Source organism: Lytechinus variegatus, chromosome 1 (assembly GCF_018143015.1).
Source record: "Lytechinus variegatus isolate NC3 chromosome 1, Lvar_3.0, whole genome shotgun sequence".
Taxonomy (NCBI): Eukaryota; Metazoa; Echinodermata; class Echinoidea; order Temnopleuroida; family Toxopneustidae; genus Lytechinus; species Lytechinus variegatus.
Window position 1 is genome coordinate 39,954,481 of NC_054740.1, and position 25,679 is coordinate 39,980,159.

The 25,679-nt window shown below is 37.6% G+C and overlaps 1 protein-coding gene across 4 annotated transcripts in view; it reads left to right on the forward strand.

Annotated features, from left to right (window-relative positions):
- The window catches only part of LOC121413892 (histidine--tRNA ligase, cytoplasmic-like), a 35,445-nt gene extending 10,626 nt beyond the window's left edge, over positions 1–24,819 (forward strand). Inside the window, exons 1-12 of one of the 4 annotated variants that reach the window (XR_005969783.1) lie at positions 66–312; positions 3,642–3,728; positions 6,272–6,487; positions 7,863–7,988; positions 9,007–9,114; positions 11,217–11,315; positions 12,359–12,452; positions 17,104–17,231; positions 20,273–20,455; positions 21,147–21,329; positions 22,371–22,822; positions 23,005–23,064. Coding sequence is in view for 1 of the 4 variants with exons in the window: in XM_041606889.1 (XP_041462823.1) it covers positions 199–312; positions 3,642–3,728; positions 6,272–6,487; positions 7,863–7,988; positions 9,007–9,114; positions 11,217–11,315; positions 12,359–12,452; positions 17,104–17,231; positions 20,273–20,455; positions 21,147–21,329; positions 22,917–23,063; positions 23,670–23,735 (1,551 nt within the window). In the remaining 3 variants the exon portion in view is untranslated. Of the gene's footprint in view, positions 1–65; positions 313–2,144; positions 2,741–3,641; positions 3,729–6,271; positions 6,488–7,862; positions 7,989–9,006; positions 9,115–11,216; positions 11,316–12,358; positions 12,453–17,103; positions 17,232–20,272; positions 20,456–21,146; positions 21,330–22,370; positions 22,823–22,916; positions 23,065–23,669 lie in introns of those variants that run through there. The other 3 variants (XM_041606889.1, XR_005969784.1, XR_005969785.1) reach the window with 3 other exon arrangements.
- Positions 24,820–25,679: the final 860 nt, after the last annotated feature.

Sequence of the window (25,679 nt, forward strand, 5' to 3'; positions counted from 1 at the left end):
GATGTTTTTATAATTAAAAGCGTCTTGTTTTTAAAAAACAATCCAACATTTTGTTTTTCTAAAACAAAAAAATTCAGTGAACAAACCCTGGTTGTGATTGACTCTGTGTTAACACTCCCAGATCCAGGGAAGCCTCCGGAATGGAGATTTTAACAAAGCTTTACTGATTACTCGTTCATGTTCTATTGAGCTGACAACATGGATACAGACGTCTTCCTGAGGAGGCAGTATGTTATGTATCGTAGTATAGTGAATATAGGCTGTCTGATCAGAGAGCTCAAGCTTTCTAAACCTCTTCATTACAAACAGAGGGTGAGTCGGTCATTATTCCATCTTCCATTGGGTCTTTCACATTAAAAATTACTTACAACATGAAAATAAATATCTTAAATATATGGCTCCATGTCAGTGGCTCTGACAACAATTGCTCTGCTCTGAATTTCACTCACTAATGGAATGGCCAACTTCAACCCTGGGTTTAACACTATACCCTACACTAAACTTAACATAAAACCATATTGAAACCCTAACCCTGCAGCTTTAGACGAAATTAAGCTCGAAGCAAATGTCGCAAGAGCAAATGTCTTGTCACAGAATATATACCTGTACATGAAGTATTCTCAGTCATCTTGGATAGCAGGGCTTCAATTAAAGGCCATCGAAGGACATGCCCTCATAAATGGCCTTGAATGCCCTTCCAAATATTTATAGATTCAAGGCCAAAGTGGGATGCCCTTTTTCCTGTGGCTTTGGTGCCTTTATGGAAGTCCAGTTCAAGTGTAATGTAATTTAGAGGAGCATGGTGGCCCAGTGGATTAGTCTCAAGACTTGAAACAGAGGGTCGTGGGTTAAAATCCCAGCCATGGCGTGATTTCCTTCAGTAAGGAATTCATCCACAGTGTGCTGCACTCGTCCCAGGTGAGGTAAGTGGGTACTGGCAGGAAGTAATTCTTCAAAAATCTGTGTGCACCGAATAGGTAGCCTAGCTTAGCCAGGTAGTAATAGCAGGGCCCAGTGGGAGAACAGTTTTCGGAAGTGAAGTGGCTACAATGCGGAAATATACATGTACTGTAATTATTATTACATGTGTCACATTGAAAAGAAACTTTTACTATTCATGCCAGGTTTTTAATGGCCTTGGATTCCCCGTAAGGTCAGCACTGCCTTTAGATTCCTTGAAGTGCCCTTCCAAAAAGATGGCCTTGCGCTTTTGAATTCTTCATTTTAGCCCTAACGTATGTTCAATTAAATTGTTCATACTTTGTTGATTATATTTTCCATTTGAACTCCTTTTTTTAAATATTGTTTTACTTGTTAAAATATGTTTCTTGCATTTTACTGTCGGGGGAACTGCCTATCGATTGGATATGAGTTGTATTCCAGACTTTTCAGAAGCATTGTGGAATGACATTCTGAACTTGTTTTTTGAAAGAAACAGAAATGCCTATTAAAAAAAATAGCACATGCATGAAGTCTATCTCATCTTTTCCATATCTATCTTTATTTTTTATCCCTTTGCAAGACTGTAGTATGTGATTAAATGAATTATTTGAGGTGCTTGCATATGTATTCAAGACAGAATGAGACACCTGTAGACCATGTATGTAGTTTTCAGGCAGAGTGAGTTTTTATCTACCCCATCTCTTGTATGTGTATGTTTGTGTCCATGTTAATTGTAATGGATTTTGTTTTTTTTTGGAACATTTTGTTGTGAGGTGTTTTATCCCTTGTTTACCTTTTTACATTTTAAATGAATTTGTGTGTACATAAAAATGTATACTTTGAAAAGATTTATATTTAACAAAATACAATAAAAATATACTTGAATGTACATGTATACTCTAAATAAATGTGCTTTAAGATGCAAACCATGAATCTAGAATAGGAGCTTATTGTTACGTATTTGTAATGTAACATTCGGTTGAATTGATGTTGATATTCTCCAATGTTAAATCCGTACATGTATCTATTCAAGTTTATCTGATATGACATTTCGCAAATACAAATTAATAATGCTCATTACAGTAAACACAAAAATAATGATAACTTGGTGAACTCTCAAAGAATTACTCTCCATTTGTTCTCCCTTCTCTCTTTCTCTCTCTATTCCTGGACCTCAACACCTGCTGGTCTTTGATGTCACCTGGATCTTCTTCCAACTGGCCTGGTAAATCTGGGGCTCCCTCTAATGGTTTCCTGACATCGACGACCACCCTGGATTGGTTCCTGTCACGACGGATGCCAACTGCTGGATGAATCGCGTGATTGAACTTATAATGCCCGTGGAATGTGTACCGGATGTGCAATTGCTGGAAACGTCCTTTTGGGATCATTAATTAATTTCACAACGCTGTTGCCTGGATGTGCAACTTATGATACCTTTGACCTAAACCCGATCTAATTGACAACGGCCTACCTGGATGACTTATAAACCATGTCACTTACTTCAATGGAATTAATGTCTGCAACAATGCTGTAATGATTACGCCCTCTTGTGTCGGGAATATGAAATCTAACTTTGGATTCTCGTACCTGGATTGGGAAAACTGATTGTGATGTGAATATTGAACTGTTGCCATTTTGAAACCAAACATTTTCTAACTTTGTGTACCTGGATTCTTTGACAACAATGGCCTTAACCTGGGCAAAACTGTGCTGTCTCCGCCAACATATCCTTCCTCATGCCCTCCGCTGTTTTTCCATCTCCCCTGGATTGCATTCTTATCCATTTGATGAACAGGTTTGTTTACTCATTTAATATTGAATAAATATTAAGCACCACTCATCTTTGGCCCTCAGTAGCAGGGGAAATTACTTGGGGCCTGGGCGATTTCACCCCCGGATTGTTCAATAGAGCCCTTGAAATTAAAAAATCCACCACAATGTTGCAATTGTAGGTGGTGTTGTGAAAAGTAGGCTATTCCTTGAAAGTAAAAATTGATTTTCTGCATGCTCAGTAGTAGTGTTGAGTAGACAAAAATCTCACCGGGTCCTGACTGAAACAATCGGGACCTGATGAGATTTTTGTCAAAACGGGTGCACCAAAGAAAGTAAATTCAGATTTTAGATTTCACGATTTTTATGAAAATTTGCACAGGATGATTTTTAACCTTGAATGAATAAAATTGTATTATGGAAAGACGACTTCGGCCTCCACCGTCACAGCATCCTCTTGGGTGAGAGGTGAAGTTTTAACTTCAAATATGGTGGGCTAATGACACGACAATATAATATTAGAGGCCAATAGATTCTAGCTAGGAAGTTGAGAAATCCTGATCTCAAATTGTCTTTCCACACTCTGATTTAATTCATTTGATGTTTGAAATTTAATTCAAGCGAAAAGTTAAGATTTGTTCGGTCCACCGGGTCTCGATAAGAACAACGTCCTAGGGACCCAGCTGCAAAAATTTCCCTAACGACCCACCACTTCTCATTACTTGTAGGTTGCATTTTTAGGAGAAAGAACAGTCAAGTGTATCTTTATATAGTTAAAGAAATATCTTAACACAAACTTATCTCAATGGAGAACAGCCAGTAAAAACACACATTTATTTTTGTTGGTGTATCCTTTAATATATCAAATCATTAAAACTATGTGATGTCCATTTCTTCCTCACATGTTTTTTGTCTCCTGTTTGCAGATCAAAGAAGAGGTTAATAAACTGTTAGATTTGAAGGCGCAGCTAGGAGATGGACCTACTCAGAAATATGTCCTCAAAACTGCAAAGGTATGATATTTGATATTCAGATGGTCTTGTTTATTAATAATAATATGCAACATTATCTACATGTATCTCTTAACAAAGTGTTTCTAAGCGCTGCATAGTATTACCCTGGCTTTAGCACTGTGACCATGGCTGGGTGCTTAAAGCCTGTGTATAGCTTTGGTAAAGGGTCAATAATGTGATTGATAATCGAATATCATCTAATATGGCAGTCTTACTGAAGCGTAGAGACCGTTAGATATTTTTCCAACTGCACTTCTCTGAGAAAATTTCAAATATTAAAATCTTGGATATATAGCGCCCCCTCTCGGCGATGCTTGTTTTAAATTAAAAAATGGGCATTCAAGCACTTATCTTATAAATTTAGTGATTAGATATCGAAAAGTTACAGACAAAAAACATATCTTGAAAGTTTTAGCCCATTCCATGATTTGGAATAGGATTTAATTGAAGACAAAAACACAGATATTTCAATTTGATCGGGTGACCCGATCAAGTTTAAATTTCCATGTAAAATCGCAAAATTTATCCTGTAAAACACATTTTCATTTCATATCCTCCACATCATAACTGTTATAGGGCATATCCATTCATATTAGCTAGCAGTGAATTGGAATAGTGATACATGTAGGTGCATTTTGGTGGATTTACCAAAACTATACACAAGCTTTAAAGGGATGGTCCGGGCTGGGAATATTTATATCTCAATAAATCGAGCAAAATGCTGAAAATTTGATCAAAATCGGATAATAAATAACTTTTTATAAGGTATTACCCAGTCCCCATCTCTCACACCTGGGTTGAGTGCAGCACAATGTGGGTAAATTTCTAGCTGAAGGAAAAATGCCATGGCCGGGAATCAAACCCATATCCCTCTGATTGAAAGACATGAGTCTTAACCACTCGACCATGACATCCCCAACTCATATGTGGATAAACGCCTTGCCAATGGACAGGAGAGTCATGGTTGGATTTGAACCCTGGACCTTGTTCAAAGTGTGGAGACTTATCCACTTGGCAACAATACCTCTACATTGTCATTATTACAATTATTATCATTTGTTAGTTGGGCCTGAGACGTGAAAAGTGAATGGAATATCTATGACCTATGAGCGATGATCTTGATAGGCCATTTCATTTTGCAATTAATCACTAACCTTTGTGTTGCGGGGCCTAGGGCTATTGTCAGTCAATGGCACTATTACATGTTGACCCGACATTGATCCTATTATTTTGGACCACTGCCAGTTCACTCAAAACTACTTTCAACAATGATAGTGGCGTTCACACACTGAGGAAAAAGTGAAATTTGCAAAATGATCTTCACATAGCCATGCAAATAAATAGGAATTATTTTTTGGGTGTGTGGATGTGGCAGAAAATATATTATTCAACTCGCTGTTCTTGCGATTTTTTTTCAGAATCATTTGACAAGCTCTGGATGTGAATCCTCATGCACATCTTATATTTTTGATATCCCATGATGCACAGCGCATAATCATATTGATTGATTATTAAGCTCCATGAAATTATCGGGGTCAATCTTAAGAGTGCTTGCAATCAAGGGGTTCTTGCTCGTATTTCTCATGATTTTTCACTATGTGGGAACACTCACTGCGTGTAAACAGTAAAGATGAGATAGAAAGTTTCCTTTAGTGTGAATGGCCCTAATGATGCAAGCTTATTTCTCCCTGCCTGAGAAATTCAGAGAAGTTTTGGACTCCGCCTTTCCCGTATTCAAGGACGGTTACCGTAACAATGGGCATTGATGGGTGTGGGATCAGGAAAGGGAAAATGTTTTAATAAGGGGGTAGGGAAACCTACCCCCATAGAAGTTATTTGGTTTAAGATCTAGACAACTGGGGAGCGTTTCATGAAACAAGTAGTCGGTGATTTTCACTGATTATTGTTATAAGCTTCTAGAAATCCTAGCATCTGATTGGCTGAAAGCAAATTAGGTGTTTAAAATCACTGTTAATTCTCTTCATGAAATGTTCCCCATGTGTGTCAGTTTACTTGTATTGTTATTCATAATGGGATCCAAAAGCTCCCCCCCCCCCCCCCCCCTTCTCCTTTTGATGGACCAACTTGCTGCAATACCCCTAGAATGATTCCAGGTGGACTATACCACATTAACTTGTATATAAAGGGAATGAGCTACTTTTAGTATAGGAGGGAACATTCTGCGCAGTACTGGACTATTCACTTTTTCTTTGCTTTGGGACATATACATGTACTACATTGTAGAAGTGATGTTATATGGTTGAGTGGAAAATTAAACTTTTTAAACCAGGTAGGAAATATTTTGCTGTTATGAACATTGATTGTTATTCTATTTTTGAAAATTAGAATATACAAAATGAAAATATATAAGAGTAAATCATATATTGGTATTTAAGCTTTTGGAAAATGTTTGTGTACATTTTGCATAAAACTGAAAATATCATACTTTGAAAAATTGAGAATACAGTGCTGATCAGATTCCACTTGCTAATTATGTGATGTCATTTTGTTTTTGGATTTTATTTGATTTTTTGTGAAACCAGGGTACCAGGGATTACACACCCAGGCAGATGGCAATCAGAGAGGGTGTTTTCAAGGTGATCATAGATACCTTCAAACGCCATGGAGCCGAGACCATCGACACACCGGTCTTTGAGCTGAAGGAAACCCTGACAGGGAAGTACGGGGAAGACTCCAAGCTCATCTACGATCTGAAAGACCAAGGAGGGGAACTCCTCTCACTCAGATATGATCTCACTGTATCCTTTTCATCTTTAAGAGTCTTTGAAAATATATATTATGGCCCATATTCTAAACTCGGGTTTAATTAAACCCTGGTTTAAAGTTGTGGTTTAACTATCGAGAGCCAATTGGGGTACAAATCCCTAACAGTACACATTCAGTTTATGAACTTGTATGACACCCATATTGTTCATAATTGTCTGGGAATGATAACTGAAGTATTTTTCTTCATTATGAAAGCAAAAGGAAACAAAAATAGTATACATAAAAAATTAATAATACAAACAGAATTTTTGAATTGTTTGCTCCCCTTAATTTTAGCACAGATTTAGACCATGGTCTAAGTTAAACCTTACATCAGAATATGGGCCTATGAGTTTTGATGCTGTAATAATAAGCTGAATGGATCAAACCTTTGATTTTATTCATAAAGTAGCATAATTCATTATTTATGAGAATTTTTTGTAATTTGACTTTAAGTTTTATAGATTATTTATTGGTAATGATTCCCCCCCCCCCCCCCCGTCTGTTTAGGTATTAAAAAAAATACAGATTCTGTTTAGAGTTTGATAACACTCAAAGGTTGGTCTGTTTTTGTATTTTCTGGAAAAGGGGTTCAAAATAAAATTCACTGCTCGTAGAAAGAAATAGAAATATATTTTTTGATTAATTTGTAAAAGGGCTTTCAGCGCTCAGCAAATTGATATGCAATTGAGATTTGTACGTTGCCTATGGATAATAATAATATAACATTTATGAAGTGTTGGTTATCTTTATGTAGTTGCCTATATAGGCTTAAGTTTCATATGTGGTTGAAGGCGTTTAGTACATTCAATGAATAAATCCTGCCAGGTACCCATTCACCTCACCTCTGGGATTCAAACTTACGACCTTCTGTGACAGAAGGCAGAACAAATAGACCACAATGCTCTATGTTGAACGTACATGTATAATTAACAGAAACGTTTCTAACCTTTAGAATCCTTAAAGCTAAATGAAAGTAGTTGCAGTAAAACACTGATTTCATGAGAAAGTCTGTAAAACCAAGGTTAAGTATTACTATATCATCGTGGATCTAGATAGGGTACAGTTACATAAACTGAACTTTGTGAAATCATAAAATCTAAGCTGAAAAACGATCACATTGAAGATCGCCAACACAGATAGGCACATGTGGGACAGTGTATTATTATTGCTGGAATAAAGACCCAACGGAAGTGACCGAATCCGCGCTTATTTTGCTTATTTCTCAGCAATTACACAATTTCTTCCAGAATCCTTTGGCACATATTTTTTATTCATACAAACAGACACCTGGGTGGTCATTATATTAGATTCTGTAAAAAGAGATCGTAACCACAACTGGCATTTATCTTTAACTGGGTGATTCAGGTTCCGTTTGCTCGCTATGTGGCAATGAATAAGATTGCCAAGATCAAGAGATATCACATAGCAAAGGTTTATAGGAGAGATAACCCTGCAATGACCAGAGGAAGATATAGAGAATTCTACCAATGTGTAAGTATAAATTTCCCACTCCTCCCCTCTCTTCCCTTTCCCCTTTCTCCCAAATGTTTCAGAAGTTTTCATTCTTTGTCTCGGCCACCAGAGGTAAAGGCGAGACTTAGGGATCCAAATGTCGTCTGTCCGTCACAAACCTAATGACACACAACCGTAAGTCGCTTCTCAACCAAACTTGGATGGTACATGGACTTGGGGGTCCTGCATGTTATGCTGCAGTTGGAGGTCACATGGTAAGGTCAAAGGTCGTTTTCAGGTCAACGTTAAAGTTTACATGCAAGACTCTTATGACACCTAACTCCGCAACCGTAAGTCACTTTTCAACCAAACTTGGATGGTAGATGGACTTGGGGGACCTGCATGTTATGCTGCAGTTGGAGGTTACATGGTTAGGTCAAAGGTCATTTTGAGGTCAACGTTAAAGTTTACATGCAAGACTCTCTTATGACATCTAACTCCGCAACCGTAAGTTACTTTTTAACAAAACTTGGATGGTAGATGTACTTAAGCGACCTGCATGTTATGCTGCAGTCGGAGGTCACATGGTAAGGTCAAAGGTCATTTTCAGGTCAACATTAAAGTTTACTTGCAAGGCACTCATGACAACTGTTATTCCATCCCAGTCATTTCACAATGAAGTTTCGATATAATTCTCTTGCGTGCCCTCGCAAATCACAATATTTCTGGTTATTTTCATATGTGGGCAAGACACAAAATTGCTTTTGCCTTGTTTAAAGCACCATGAGCACCAAAAAGGTGGACCTGTGCACTATATAAGTAGCCACCAATATTTTGGAATTATGTATATATATATATATATATATATGTAATGAATATTGACTGCTCTTTCAATCGTGCAATTGTCAAAACTATTATGTTTTCCCTATAATAAGGTATAATCTCAAGATCACTTTCGGGCATAAGGTTTTATTATTAAAATAATGCTTTCTTGAGCAGTCGATATCTGTACATGTATTTGTATACTGACAAACCTGTAAATCATGTTACATCCTAGGATTTTGACATCGCTGGTCAGTACGATGCCATGATACCTGATGCCGAGTGTGTAAAGATCGTCCATGAGATCCTTACAAACCTCAAATTAGGAGACTTCGTTATCAAGGTAGGTGTATTCTTAACTTCTCTGAAATGGGATAATAAAAAGGAAGTTGATTCGGCTGAGGAAGCATCTTTCTAAGGCGTAATTCATGAAAGGACTTGTCGGATGTTTCATCTGACAAATCCTGTTTTACCCGACAGTTACCATAGAAACTGAGCTTCTTATCCAATCAAAGAAAGTAGTCAGATCTGATAACTAAAAATTCTAATAAAATGCTCCCCTGATGAACCAGTGATTTTTCCCTCCAGAGTCTAGGTCAGCCATTCTCAATTAATTTTATTGAAGCGCCAAATTTCTTGTTAAGAATCTGGACTGCTCCACTATCCAACACACGAAGAGCGAAACATTGTGGTATGGGGGGGGGGTGCAAGACCACCTTAAGGGCTTAGGAAGAAAGCCTTTTAAATGGCCGACAGGGGTTCTCAATCAATAGAAGATATAAAAATACCAACATACTACACAATTTATTTAAAAAAATGATAAGTGACTTGCTCAATTAGTGTTAATTATTATGTTTCTGTATCATTTTGTTCTTGATGAGTGTGGTTTTTGAAAAGCAAACCGGGTATGTTGATCAGTGGTAGAGCGTCAGTCTCCTGACCGTGAGGCCGTGGGTTCGAACCCCAAAAGAGTCATGCAAAAAATATATACAAGAATGGAACCTTCTGCTTGGCGCTCAGCATTTAGATTGGAGAAGGGTAGTACATGGAAATGCAGGGCCCGCTGCAGTTCCCTAACTGAAATGGCTACCCTGAGTAAATAAAACGTAATTATGATTATAATTGTTATTAAAGAAGCACTGTTCACAAATCTATGTTCACATATTATGTACTTAGTCTTTGTACCAATCGTAAATGAATACATTAAATAGATACTCCACAATAGGGGTTATCAATGCTAGATTACACAACATCAGAGGAAATGAAATAGCATTTAGATTTCAAAAAGAGCTGAGTTTTTATTTTCCCTTTGTAATATAATGATCAGACCTCAATTCCAGATTAATAGTAGATCAACCTTGTATTTTCTATTTTTGTTTCTTACTGGCTCCCACGCACCACTCCAGAAGACTCGGTGCACCACAAGTGGTGTGCGCGCCACCATTTGAGAATCCCTGGTCTAGGTTTTTCATTAAACATTTTTGATAGAATATTAGTAGAGATCAAAGGGGTACTCTAGGATGAAAATTATATCTAAAAAAAATAATAAAAATGTCGAATTCAGTGAGCAAAGTAATGAGAATTCCATCAACATCTGATTAAAATCATGATTCTTAAAGTCTAAGGCTCCCATTCTGCAGAAGGGAGACCTTTGAAAGACCCAAAATTGGCAAAGTCTTCCAGCAGTCTCCAAGATCACTGAAATTTGTCAGCTCTGTGGAATGGCTCTGAAAGACCCTTCAGAGAACTCAGTAAAGCAATCGATACATATAGAGATCTTTCAATTGTCTTTCCGAGATATGTTATGCAACAAGTGATCTTTTAGAATTCTCTCCATGGACTTTGCCTGGTCTTTCAATGATCTTTCCATGATCTCTTAATGATCTCTCATGTGTCTTTCAGTGATCTCCACACAAAAAAATCTTCAGAGACTGTAAAAAGATCATAAAGACTATAAATAAGAACTGTTAAAGTACATCAAGTGATCGCCTAAAGACCACTCTCCTGAAAGACTGTTTTGAACAGTTTCAAAACGTCTTGGAGACCACGAAGATCACTGAAAGATCAATCATGAGTTATGAAAGACCTTGTAGATCTTTAAAAGTTCATTGAAAGACCTTTGAAAGATCAAGCAAGTTTCATGGGCTTACAGCAGTCTTTCAGAGGTCTTGCTCTCTGTGAATGGGGGTTGGAGCAATATTTTTCATGCAGTTGTGCCATCATTAATCTAACAATAAATGGGTATGGTGATGTCATGTCCCCACTGTCCACTTTTTATTTTTTTATAACCAAAAAATAAAAAATTTATTATACATGTTTGTATACATTGTCTACCTTGTAACAAAAATAATCAAACTATAAGCTAATCATTAAAGTCTAACATTTTGCATTGATCTTAAACTTGGCAACATCTTGTGAAGTGAACTATTATGATTTCTTTTGAAGGTAAATCACAGGCAGATATTGGATGGAATGTTTGAAGCATGCGGTGTACCAGAAGATAAGTTTAGGATGGCATGTTCAGCAGTTGACAAGCTCGACAAGGTAAATAAACACTCATTCATATCGTTAGAGTGTAGTATAATAATAGTCCTGAAGATATAGCCATATATCTAGAAATAATCTATTTCGAGGCACGTTTTTATTTTTATTATCTCGGCTTTAGCTCGTGCTGCCTTCCAGCCCTCAGTGCCCTTAAGGAATTAATCCTACCGGGTACCCATTCACCTCACCTGGGTTGAGTGCAGCACAATGTGGGTAAATTTCTTGCTGAAGGAAAACACACCATGGCTGGGATTTGAACCCACGTCCCACTGACTGAAAGACGAGAGTAGTAACAAGTAAACCGTGATGCCCCCACAGTTATAGTTCAATTTAAGGGTAGATGAAGAAAATCTGTATGAGCTTTCAAATTGTTTTCGTATTTAGAGATATTATCAGAAAAATATTCCCCTGCAAAGAATTATTATTCAAATGCCCCCCCCCCCATTCCTATTATAAATTTTCAAAAAATTGCTTGATTTATGGTTTAGCCGAGAGAGGTTGCTAGGTATTTAAGAACATAGAGTCGGCAGTTGAAAGAAAAAAATTCGATGTCTATCTCACTTTCTAATATTGTAATATTTGCTGCTATGCGAGTCTAATTCACATTATTTACCCTTCACTAAAGCTTTACAAAGGGTGTATGGATCGCATAATGTTTTTGCCACAGTGATTTCCAAATAAATATAATGTTTCTCTTGAGATAAACCTGCTAAAGCTCGCTATAGCCGTAATACAGCATCCGTCACACATGAGCATTGTGAGCACTAACAAGAGCTTAACAACATGCCCAGTAGTATCTTTCAGATGTTTGATGTAAAACTTTGATCCAAGATGTAAATAATGTGTTGTTTGTCGTTAGGCATCGCTGCAACATCACCGGCTGTAACAGGGCCTCTGTTTGCGCATTATTAGCACTGACAACGTCTCTGTGCGGCAGGTGCTGGTTGTCAACATGTCCCTGATGGAGATAGTTTCCACTTTAATTCACATGAATAGTTTCAAATTCATATAAGGGTAGATTTTTTATCGGTATCTTTTATCAGACTTTCTGGGAAGATGTGCGAGCTGAAATGATAGATGAGAAAGGAATTGATCCGGTGGCAGCTGACAGGATCGGTGTCTTTGTCCAACAAAATGGTAAGGAAATGATTTTAATCGTAGGACAGGGATGCCAGTTTTCAGGCAAAAGCCTGAATTTAGGCTCTGGCCATTTATTTTCAGGCCATAGTTTTAGTACTTTTGTGTACAAAATATTGTATTACAGTCCGACCTCTTATCCGGACACGTTGGGACCAGCACCAATCTGGATAAGGGATTTATCCGGATCTGGGAGACCCAATATTAAATACACACAGCTGCGATGCCGGCTGCCTCCCCAGGCCACCGCCGGTGTAGTGGGCGTATGGTACAGACAATATTCACTGCAGAGTCAGTGCAAATTATAGGCAGTGTTTTTATGGAAATGAAATCGATCGATGGCAAAAACTCTTGGATAATTCACCTGCTGAAATGACTGAGGTATACATCGAGCATACCTCGAAAGAAAAAGAATGACTCGATGAAACCAAGTTTTAAAATGAGATCATTGTGGTGGGTATCGCAGCTTTGCAATGTCAGCCATTGTTACACTGACTGTAGGCTCAAACATGGTAGATGGTGCTGTCTGTATCAAGGCCTAAAGTTAGCTAGCAAGACATGTGTTGTTTTTCCCGCGAAGCAAAAAGAGAAACGTGATGAAATGTTTGCGCTGCACCCTGATTTACTGGAAATTATCATTCCTAAAGTTCTTTTGGTGATTTGGGTGAGCAGAGCTGCCAAGTAGTACGATTTTTCCGTATTTCATACGGAAATCAATTTAAAATACGGCAGTACGCTTTTTCATGATAAAATACGGGAAAAAACAAATTAGAGAAGAAAAGGTATTCCGTGTGTTGCTGCCCTCTACGTTCAATGAGTTATGCTTTCATCAAGGCTTTCCGATTAGAATTTTCGATATCCGGGCCGCGCGTTTCCGTTTTACACCCTGGCGAAGGCATTTTCCGGAAAAGTAGCTAAAAAGCGACTAGTGAAGAGTCTACGTCTACGTTTGCTTACATTATCAGCTGGGCGCGCGATCCAAAGTCCACACCGACGTTATCCGCAGAACATACCGTACTGTCTTGCAAATGCAGCTGCATGAGCTTATACTTTCCAGGTTTGATCATTTGCCTTGCCGACTTGCTGATGTCTGTCTTTCTCTCTATCTGTCTATATATCTATCTCTCAAATTCTATCTCTATCTATCTATGTAACTGCAGTATCTATCTATCTAATAATCTTCTCTGTCTCTCTCATTCTTTATCTAACATCTATCTATCTCAAATCTCTCTATCCATCCATCTATCTGTCTCTCAAATTCTCTATCTCTCTCCCTCTCTAGCATTTCTCTCTCTTTCTCTTTGTCCGTCCATATTTCTATCTACAACATCTCTCTCTCTCTTTCTATCTATCTATCCACCTCTCTCTCTCTCTCTATTTCTATCTATCTATCTGTCTATCTTGTCTCTAATCAGTCTTCTATATCTATCTTTCGGCAGCTTCTAAGTGTATCAATCCATCAAATTTCAATTTGTCTTTCCATTATAAGTATCTGTTTATTTTGATTTTGTCTGTCATTCTATTCATTTAGTTAATAATTTATTTCTATAAAAAAAACTATCATAAACAACGCGACTGCAAAAGCATGTTCGGATTTCACTCCTGACTGCCGCTCTCTATGTACATGAAGTGCCGAGGAACTCTTTGCTCTGATCAGTAACTGCAAATTGCATGCGGTGGTGGACTCGCCTGTGTCGCACGCTGCATGCAACCAGCGACGTGTGTAGACTCTTCACTAGTCGCTTTTTGGCTACTTTTCCGGAAAATGCCTTCGCCAGGGTGTAAAACGGAAACGCGCATCCTGGCGAATCATTGCGGGTGACAAGTTCCGAGCGCACGCACGTAGTTTACAAGCGCATAGCAGCGGCTCAAATCGCGATATTTTGCGACTGGTAAATACGTCTGTAAGGATGATGACATCATCCAAGATGGCAACTTACGTTGACCGACGGAAGGATCGAAGATGACGATGTTTCGATCATAATTTGAAACGAATTAGCCGTAACTGCGGTCTAAGGTACGATATTTCTGAATTTCCTACATTTTTCCGTAAATATGGATGCAATCTCTTTTTCATAATGTGATATTGTATGATTTTATGTGCAAAAAACGATCGGAAAAAACAGGTTTCCGTCGAATGTTAGATCTAACATTACTGCTAATACGTTGTCTGTACGTATGGGCCTCCAAATTTTTCAGTCTATGTATTGGTGAGTCAGCCAACGCAGTTCAGCGGAACAACCAAAATCTAGACTGAAGCTTTCGGTCTCGTGTACGACGGTGTGGGGCGCAAAATAATGTAGGCATGCCAATAATGTAAGTAGTGATCGAACTTTGCCATTATGTATGCATACTTATCTCATGGTAAAAATACGGATTTTTTGGTCAAAATACTGATTTTGGGGGATAAGAATACTGAAAATGCAAAATACAACTTGGCAGCTCTGGGTGAGATATTTTCATGAAAAATATGTTTAGTGTAGGGTGACTTATGTTGGGAAATATGTAATCAAAGTGAGTTTACGTATAGGATTGAGTTTAGATTGAAATCTCATTTCCTCATGTAACGGTACTAGATAAAAAAAAAAAAAAATCTCGGCAAGTGTGCGTCTGGATAATAGAGAGACCCGGATAAGGGGAGGCCGGATAAGAGAGGTCGGACTGTATGGGTGATTTTCAGGCCCTCAGATCAATTCCAACTGGCATCCCTAGTAGGATAATTGTTCTTTTTTGGGCTGATCTCTAACTTGTGGAAGCGCCGTGGTGTAGCGGTTCTGACTCTCGCCTTGTAATCAGAGGGTCGTGTTTTCGATTCCCACCATGGCCTAGCGCCCTTTGGCAAGGTGTCAATCCACACTTTGCCACTCTCACCCAGGTGCTAATTGGGTACCGGTAGGAAACAACCATCATTGTGGTTGGTTTAGCAAGTTTGCGCCTAACAGGCTGCTCGGAATGCTATGAATGCAGTGACCGGGTAATAATAATTGTGAAGCACATTGAACAGTCGCAGATTGATAAAGCGCTATACAGTGCGTATCAAAAAAAGTGTACACTTTGAAAAAGCCCTGGGAATTAAAAAATATACAACATGTGGGTCATTTTTTAACATAAAATCTTAGGTTTGGGTCTCATCTATCCAATGAAAGTAAAAGTTTTGACAGAATGTTACACTTGAGTGTGCACTGTCCATTTTTGTAAAGCTCGCAGAAATCTGTTTGCTCAGAAATGCTAGTTTTCACCCTATGTCAAGGGGAAAGGGCGAAATCAAATTTACCCTGCAAAACATTTCTCATTCATTTCCCTTGCACTTTTAGTCAATTGAAATAAAACAGATACAATCAAGCATTTTGTAACAATTTTTGCCACCCAAATTGAAATTTTAACACTTAGTAAGCACAGCCTTAACCCTTTTTGTACCAGGTGGATCTGAGGATATAACTGAATGTGAGCAAAAGTTTATTTCAGACATCTCCAGCATTTTTTCACTAAGTTTTTATCATTTAAAGTGGGTTTACATTTCATTTTTTATTTAATATTTGTTTCTCCACACCTTTTCCAACCTTGACAATGATTAACAAAATGAAAATCAAAGCCTAGGCCATTTCATGTAAAGCTCAGTGTAAAGCAAATATTGTCACAATGGCCTCGGTGTGTGGGGGAGTGGGGTGGAGCGCAATGCACTCTTCGAAGTGTTTTGGGCAAGGAAACAAGTAAAAAAGGTAAAAGATATTAATCAATTTAACTAGCTAAATTCAACGTGTTTTTCATGATTAAGGTCTACTTTTATTCGCATAACTGTTTCAAAGTTCTGCGCAAATCATTTTTCACTAACTTTTCAAAATTAAATGGTACTCACTCAAGTGGAAATATTTTTCGACAGTTATATCGTCATTTGCTTAAATTGATCTGTACTCATGTTAAAATGTGGAAAATCTTCAGGATATTACAAATGTATAATTTTACAGGATTTTTTCTAAATGTGAACTTTTTTTTGATATGCACTGTATAAATGCCAATTATTATTATTATTATTATTTACACATTTGTGACTCTGTCAATCCTTAACAATCTGCTCCAATCACTTGAATTATATAATTCATTGAACTATTTGACTGTCTGTTCATCTTCACTTCCTCAGACTTTTTATTCTTCCCAAAGATGTTATACTGGATATGGCAGACTCATTAATTTTGGTATTATAAGGTTTATTTTTCAATAGCGGGTTATACAGGTCTTAGACTGTCAGACTGGCACCAGGGCCGTGCCATGATTATAGTGTGATTCTTGTCTTATTATTGGCTTCTTACTCGAGCTTTAGATAGTTAACTTCTGAAGGTTTGCGAAGAAATGAATCAGTATGGAATCTCCTCCTTATGCAGTTTATTATTTTGTGGTCATAAGTTTGGTCCTGAAAACATGCCCACAAAAGTAAACTTAGTGTTTGGAAAAAAAAAAACTTTTCACAAGCTAGTACCTAGACTGCAACATTGGACAAGCTTCAACATTGTAGTAAATGAGAATTTTTCAGGGTTCTTTTAAGCATTTGGAGGCTAAAAATTGCTCCAAAGTCCTATGTAATTTTATTTTCTTGCATGGTGTACCATGAAGCCCCACACTTTAGGCAGGTTTTATTCCTTTTCTTCATCCAAAGGTGGTCAAGAACTGGTTGATAAACTATTGAATGAATCAGCTCTCAAGGATAACAAGTCTGCTAAACAAGGTCTGGAAGCTATGAGACTACTACTCAAGTACTGCGAGATCTTTGGCGTGCTTGACAAGGTAAGATTACACTGATTGAATTTTATCAAAACAATTAATAATTATAATGAATAATATAATGCAACTAATAAATTACCAGATCCACTATGCAGAATGCTGAGGATACAGTGGATTGTTTTAGAGAAATTATGGTGATTTTGCCAAAGGATTAGAAAAACAAATTGGGAGATTATGAAAAGTTTTAGCCTATTTTAATTATTAAATTTAGAGAATCTCCCCCCCCCCCTCCAGAAAAAGAGAAAGCCTGTGACAATTTTATCTCCTTTCTAGATTATATGAATCTGTATGACCAAAGATGACGATATTTGATAAAAAAAATCTGTTGGGATTAATTTGGCGACATTACACACATTTATTTTTAGTCAGGTACCTGATCAATATAAAGATATCTGCCTACCGTTGTTTTTTCTGATGATTGGACAAAGGCAACCTGTCGAATGTTGGGAATGCTGCAAGCGGCTTTCCATCATCAATCCTCACACTTCATCATAAACAAATAAATCAGGAAACCTTTAATTATTTGTAAACACTATGTATGATTTTTTGTCTCGCCTGCGGAGCGAGACATCGGTATCACTGTTTCTGGCGTCGTCATCGTCAACAATTGTGTTGTACATTCAATAACTTTCTATAGCGTTTTGGGGATCACCAAATTCATACAAGAGGTCCATCTTTTGAAGGTGCAGGTCAAGTTCGAATGTGAGTTGAATTTGATTAAGGTCAAAGGTCAATGAACTTTCCATGACTGGCACTGTGCTGTGTTGTACACATAGTGACTTTTTATGTCTTCGAGGTAGGATTGCCAAATTCATACCAGAGGTCCATCTCCTGAAGGCACTGGTCAAGTTCGAATATGAGTCGAATTTGAATAAGCCTAAAGTCAATGAACTTTCCATGACTGGCACTTTCTGTAGCTTGTAGTACTTCACTCTTGCATCCTTTACTTATCATATGCACACAGATCAATTTAGAAAACCCTCCTGCTAAAGTAAAGGCAAGATGGTTAAAAATCACACACAATAAGTTTTTTATTTATCTTTCATGCACAACCTTTCCTCCATTTTTTCAAACAATAAGTTTGCCAGTGATGTAACTTTTCCGGAAATTGCCGGATTTCCGGTATTTTCATGAAATCTCAACTTTTCCGGTTTTCCCTCCCTCGAAAGTTGCCGGAAAACCCGGCCCCTTCGAAATTTCACGATCGGCACGTTCTAAAAAAAGACGATCGATCGCCAATGTGTTTTGTACATGTGCTTTGCTTGCCACGTGAATCGCGACATCTCGGCTACTGAGAAATTCGCTCTGATTACGTTACGGTCAGTATACAGTGTATACTGACCGTAATTACAGTATTCAATGCACAGAACGCTCGCTGTCTGAAATTCTGATGGTCGAGCTGTCGCGAGTTGGCTTGAATGCGGAAGTGAACCCTGGATCGCAATTTCCACACACAAACACATGCACATGTGCCGCACATATTTTGTTTGCCAACCTCTCGTTCGGACTGATTTAACTCGGAATTAACAGCTGAAACATTGCATTGCAAGAAAGAGTCTATAGAAACCTACACAAAAGGTAATTTTTTTTACAATTTAAACCCTGAAATGGCCTCTCCTGTGGCCCCAAATGTGCAATAATGCTCTGGCTTCAGGGGGGCTTTGCCCCCCGACCCCCACCAGGGGCCCTTAAGCGGGCCCCTGGACCCCGGCCGTAAGTCGCGAGAGCTTCGCTCGCTCCGCTTCGCATTTTCAGGTTTTTATACAAAACTCCAGTTACATCCCTGGTTTGCTATAACACCTTAATAATTAATTTAATTTTACAATTTTACTCACATTATTATCAATTACATTCTTTTTCGCGAACATTCATTTCCTTACTTGCATGGAAATAATTATAGCTTCATAGTATTAACAGCATTCTTAGTGTTATCTGATTTTCTAGGGATAAAGTAGGCCTATAACCATTAATGCATATGTAAACTGTCAGAACCACAATTCACCCCCTAAACTGCTGACAGCCTGAAGTCATATACTGACAGAAGTCATATACCATAGTTTTGACATGCAGTCTTTTCATGACTGCAATATGCAGGCGAGACAACGCTTGACGTTTGCCTTGTTTTTAATATGACGCATATGATTTGTATTACAATGTACATATTACATAACTGTAAATATTTTTTGTACAAAAGAACAATTCAGTTGCTATGAACATGTAATTACAATATCAGGGGGAGGGGGGCTACATTATACAAACTCTGCTTTTCAGTTGGCCCTCCATCCCTTTCAATTATTTGTATTTCAATTTGATAATTATCTATTGTAATGTTGTAATGTTATCAATTGCATATACTTCAAATGTGACTATATGTTTATATGTCAATTGTATCATAATTGTAAATATGAAATTGAAATTGAAAGTGGAAATAAAACAATTGAATTGAATTGAAAGTAATAGGGAATGAGAGAATCCTGCGATGCAAAGATGTGCAACATTTTTAGAACAGGTTTCTTGCTAAAAGACAGGGAAAAGACTTTTGACATGTTGCCATTAGAAGTGAATAATAATAATAATGATGATTATTGGCATTTACATAGCGCTTTATCAATCTACGACTGTTCAAAGCGCTTCACAATTATCATTACCTGGTCACTGGATTCATAGCATTTCATGCAGCCTGTTAGGCGCTTACTTGCTAAAACAACCACAATGACGGTTGTTTCTTACCGGTACCCAATTAGCACCTAGGTGAGAGTGGCAATGTGCGGATTGACGCCTTGCCTTGTGTAGTGTAAACCAAACACACGAAAACACCAGTGCCCATTTCATAAAACTTGTCATTAGAACAAATTTGCAATAACTGTTGAAAGCTACTGAAATCCTTCAATCTGATTGGCTGATTTGTTATAGACACTATTCAATTGTTATTGTAACGAGTCTTTCGGAAACGGGTCCCAGATTGATAGTGGACTATCTACCACAAGTAGACGCAAGTGATTATAAAGCTGTCGAGCTATTCACCAATATCTTATCTTCTTTAGGTATCCTTCGACATGAGCTTAGCGAGAGGATTGGATTATTACACAGGTGTGATATATGAAGCCGTGCTCAAGGGGGCGGAGTGCTTACCGACCAAGACGGGGGAACAGGTGGGCGTCGGTTCCGTCGCCGGTGGTGGTCGCTATGACAACCTTGTGGGCATGTTTGATGCCAAGAACAAAAAGGTTAGTAAGTATTTTATTTTCATAGATATATCTTCATCCGAACCGTTTTTGCTAATAGCACTTTTACTACAACAGGACCCAAATTCTGGAACAGCCTAAATAACGAACTGGTTGATAGCACATCTCTCAATTGTTTCAAACACAAGCTTAAGTTATACCTCTTAGAGAGGTACAATGCTGGATCGTACTGATGACTGCAAATAACAATTATTATAATTATTTTTGTCTATTCTTTCTTTCTTATACTCTTTATATCCCTTGACCCCCCCCCCTCTGTCTTTTTGGTCGTTTTCCAATTCCATTTTATTTTGCTATTTTTATTTCTATTCGTTTTTTTCTACCTTATGCTTAAATACTTATGTTAGATACTTAATTTTATCATTGATACACTATGTTTATGAACACATTTGTTACGTATGTTATGATATTTGTTTTAAAAGTGGAATCAGTAAATGAAATGAAATCCTGTTCACCGTACCCTGCATGCATTGTCTCCGTACCATGTGAAGCATACCAATGAGAGTTGCTAAACTTGATTTGCTAAACACATTACATAGGCTTTTGCATCCCTCTCATTACATATTTAGTACCTGTGTGGAGAGTGGCAAAGTGTGGATCAATGCCTTCCCAAAAGCAAAGAAATGTAAACAGATATAAGTTTTTCCTTTATCATTTGCCTATTTGCCTTTAGGTACCTTGTGTTGGCGTTAGTATCGGTATCGAGAGAGTGTTCTCCATAATGGAAGCCAAGGCTCAACTCTCGGAGGACGTTGTGAGGACGATTGAGACACAGGTCCTGGTCGCTTCAGCTCAACCCAACATGCTTGAAGAGAGAATGAAACTATGTAATGAACTATGGTCAGCTGATATCAAGGTGAGTCTTTTTTATAATCCCCTTTATGAATATGAATATTCATGGCCTCATTTGATTTGCGCTTGGATGATGTTTGGGTTATATTTTTTGTGGGCCACCCAGCGTGCTGGAAGGCACACTTATCTCTCGACCATTTCTCCACAAAAAGGTGAACCTGACCAAGAAAACTGACTCCAATTTTGATGCTTCTTGGCATGGAGGTAGTGCTGGGTACAAGTGCTACCCATGCAAAGTGATGAAGGAATATGTACATGTTAATGACCTCATTTGCATATTTCTTCTGATTGGCTCATAAGGACAATGGTGAAGTTCAACCCCTCTCCATTGTCCGATTTCGATGTCGGGGTGCGGCTCATTGGTTTATATTCTCTGAATATAGCAAGTGTGAAACCCATGGATTGTTAAACTCTAGTTTTTCAAGTGTTTAGATGTCGTCCTTCAGTTGAATCTTTATACCTGGTTATGTATACATGTAATTCCTTTGAAGGAGTGTTTGAGATAGCATGACGATGAAAGGAGGTATGCATGGGAGTTGGAGAGGTTGGTGTAGATTTCTGTTCTAGTAGGAGAGACAGCAAGAAAATGTATTTGACTGTGTCAGAAGTGAATTTGATTTTGGGTTGTATATCATTGTGTTTCAGAGCTTATCAAATTATCTGGGGCAACCTTTTCCATATTTGCAAGGGTTTAGCATGCGGGACATCGTTGCTCCATGAAAAATGGTTGTTTATTATCTATAAACAATCTTCCCCATTGAATTGAACTCAAAAAGTTGGATTAGTTTCTCGTTTGATGGGACTTTTGGGTGACATTTCTTTAAACAGTATATTTATTTAAATTTCCCCCATTCTTTTAAGCTGACATATCATACAAGAAGAACCCTAAGATGTAAGATCAGTATTAACAGGCTGAGAAATACAATATTTCTCTACTACTAGCCATCATAGGTGAACAAGAACTCAAAGATGGGTTTGAATCACCTTCAGTGATAGTTCTAGTTTTAAACAGTATATTTGTTGAAACTTTTCCCCATTCTTGTAGGCTGAGATGTCATACAAGAAGAACCCTAAGATGTTAGATCAGTATCAACAGGCTGAGAAGTACAGTATTCCTCTACTAGCCGTCATAGGTGAACAAGAACTCAAAGATGGGTTTGAATCACCTTCAGTGATAGTTCTAGTTTTAAACAGTATATTTATTGAAACTTTTCCCCATTCTTGTAGGCTGAGATGTCATACAAGAAGAACCCTAAGATGTTAGATCAGTATCAACAGGCTGAGAAGTACAGTGTTCCTCTACTAGCCATCATAGGTGAACAAGAACTCAAAGATGGGTTTGAATCACCTTCAGTGATAGTTCTAGTTTTAAACAGTATATTTGTTGAAACTTTTCCCCATTCTTGTAGGCTGAGATGTCATACAAGAAGAACCCTAAGATGTTAGATCAGTATCAACAGGCTGAGAAGTACAGTATTCCTCTACTAGCCGTCATAGGTGAACAAGAACTCAAAGATGGGTTTGAATCACCTTCAGTGATAGTTCTAGTTTTAAACAGTATATTTATTGAAACTTTTCCCCATTCTTGTAGGCTGAGATGTCATACAAGAAAAACCCTAAGATGTTAGATCAGTATCAACAGGCTGAGAAGTACAGTGTTCCTCTACTAGCCGTCATAGGTGAACAAGAGCTCAAGGATGGTGTCGTCACTCTTAGAAATTCTGCAACAAGGGTGGAGGTAAATCTATACCCATTAATGATGTTTTTGAAAATCACTGATTCATATTTATACTATAAATGATATTATGTTATTTATATGTATACCTACTATTTCTGGTACATGTATAATAATTTATTTGCATTTTGAAATTGTGTAATGACAAATAAGAGATTGTTTGTGACCAGGAAAAAAATTGTATTACATTTTTATTAAAAATTACATTAAAAAGCTATTTTTATGATATTTTTTTAGGTTTCTGCTTTTTATATAAGCTAAATTGCTCCAATTGTTTCATTCTGTAATGAAACAGAATTATGTTATTGTATGACTCTATATATGGAGGGTATTTAATATGAGTTGGCAGATAAATTTAGGCATTTCTTTTTTTTTCCTAGGAGCTTTTCATTGAAGAAACAGTCGTTAATCTTCATTACGGTATCTAATGTTGTCTGAGAGCAATCAAGTGAAAATCGATTACAAAACATTTTATGAATTCACTTTTGTTCTGTTTTCTTTCTTTTAAAAAAATCTATGTAAACCCCATAGAGGCGTCATTTTATCATTATGATATACGCCATACAAGTAAATTTTGTTCTTTCTGTTTTCCTCCCTTCTCTGATGCAGGAACAAATACCACGATCTGATCTTATACGAGTCATAAAAGAGAGATGCGATGTGGAGAACTGGTAGATAGACTACATGGAGTTGTCTAACAAGTTGAAATGAGCTTTATAGAATTATTTTATTGCTATTATTTGTTGAGGATCGCACAGGCAATAATGAGCAGGGATGGAGTCGAGGCGGGTAGTCGCGAGTCACGAGTCCGCTGGATATATAGCCTTCATCCATAGTCTTTGTACATGTGTCTCATCCCGAGGCCATGGCCAAGGCCGGCAAAACATGACCTCAAAGCCTGCCTTGACTACGTCCCTGTTGATAAGGAAGTTTCCAGTTAAACTCTTGTCTGCGATGTCCTTGAATATACATGTATATTTAAAGCAGATACGAACCAATAGCGCCATCTCGAGTCCTCGACTACTCATACCTGGCCAGTTTCCAGACCCATGATGCTAGTGTAGTCTAGTAATATAAACCCACTTGCATGGTAACATGGCTAATTAACTACTCAATACATTTATACCACAATAATTATGTTCCCAAGTAGCAAAACAATTACTTTTCTGCTCAAAACATTTTAATTTCTCTATACAAATGCAATTATAGGTCAACTTATTCTCTGTAGTATTAGTAGATATCGGGGACCCGTTGCATGAAACTTTTGCCATAAAACCAATTTTTTTTTTGCCAGAGCTTTCAATGTGTAATTTTCAATGGCATAATTTTGTTTGCCAGAGTTTTTATGGCAAAAAGTTTTATGCAACGGGTCTCAGGGACCAGAATAATGTATTTACAACACACAGTCAATGAGAGACCACATACAGTTCACTCCCCCTTTAAAAGCATGGAAATATTCATTTGTGTGAGCCAAGAGTAATTAATTCCAAAGTTGAAAGGGATGTGACATGACTAGCTTTCACTTCCTTTCCAGAATCTAATTATTCTTACACATGGGTATCATTGAAAACACTACATGTGATCGGTAACATTAGATCAACTTGGTATGTATTCCAAGGTATTGAAAGTGTAGATATGACTTAATCCATTAAAACTGCATTTTATATTCCATTAGTTATGCTGTGAGTCCAGCTCATATATACTCAGACATTTCTTTTCTTTCTTTTTTTTCATTTTCAGTGGCTACTTTTTATATAACCTACTGCCTAATTATATATGGGATGAGCTTTAACATTTCAACATATGTGTGGGGATTTTCCTTTGAGCATTTTCTTTCTGGAGGGGGGGGGGGGGGCAAAATTGCCCTGAGCCCCTTTCTAAAATTGTCCCTGCATACACTGCTCGTTGTTAAGGCAACCACTAGCAGTTCTGGGGCCTATCTTACAAAGAGTTACGATTGATCCCATCAATCCTAACTCTATGGAAATTCATCAGTGTCATAACTTTCTACAGGAAATTTGCACAATGTCCTTTGTAAACAAAGAAGAACACACCATATTATAAAGAAATCAATGAATTTATGGATATACATTCATGTCTAGAACAAATTTTGAACAAATATGCATTTTATAGGTGGCTTTCCATAGTTGCAATTGATCGGATCAATCGCAACTCTTTGTAAGACGCAACCCTGATATCAGCGGGTATGAGATTTCATCTTCAGTGATCTTCAATCTACACTTGCATTGATTGTATTTAAGGCATTGTTTTATTCTTGATTATTGTTGGCGCTTTTCAGTTTGTCTCGATGTTCTTCTGTCTTTGATCAGCATTAGATGCTTGTATTTTTTTATTTTTAAGTTCATGTCTATTTCATTCCCCATATGTCTGAATCAGGCTGGTATTCATTATAATAAAACACTGTCCATCAATTTTACATTAAAATCCTATTGACTTGGTCAAGGTAATAACTTGTGCTGTGATACAATGTTTCTAAGTGCTTCATACCATCAAGTTCTCAAACATTTAAGGAATACCGGGTACCCATCTACTACACCTGGGGGGGGTGTTTCACAATGACATAGGTATGAATTAGAGTCGCACTTAGACGCCGATGCG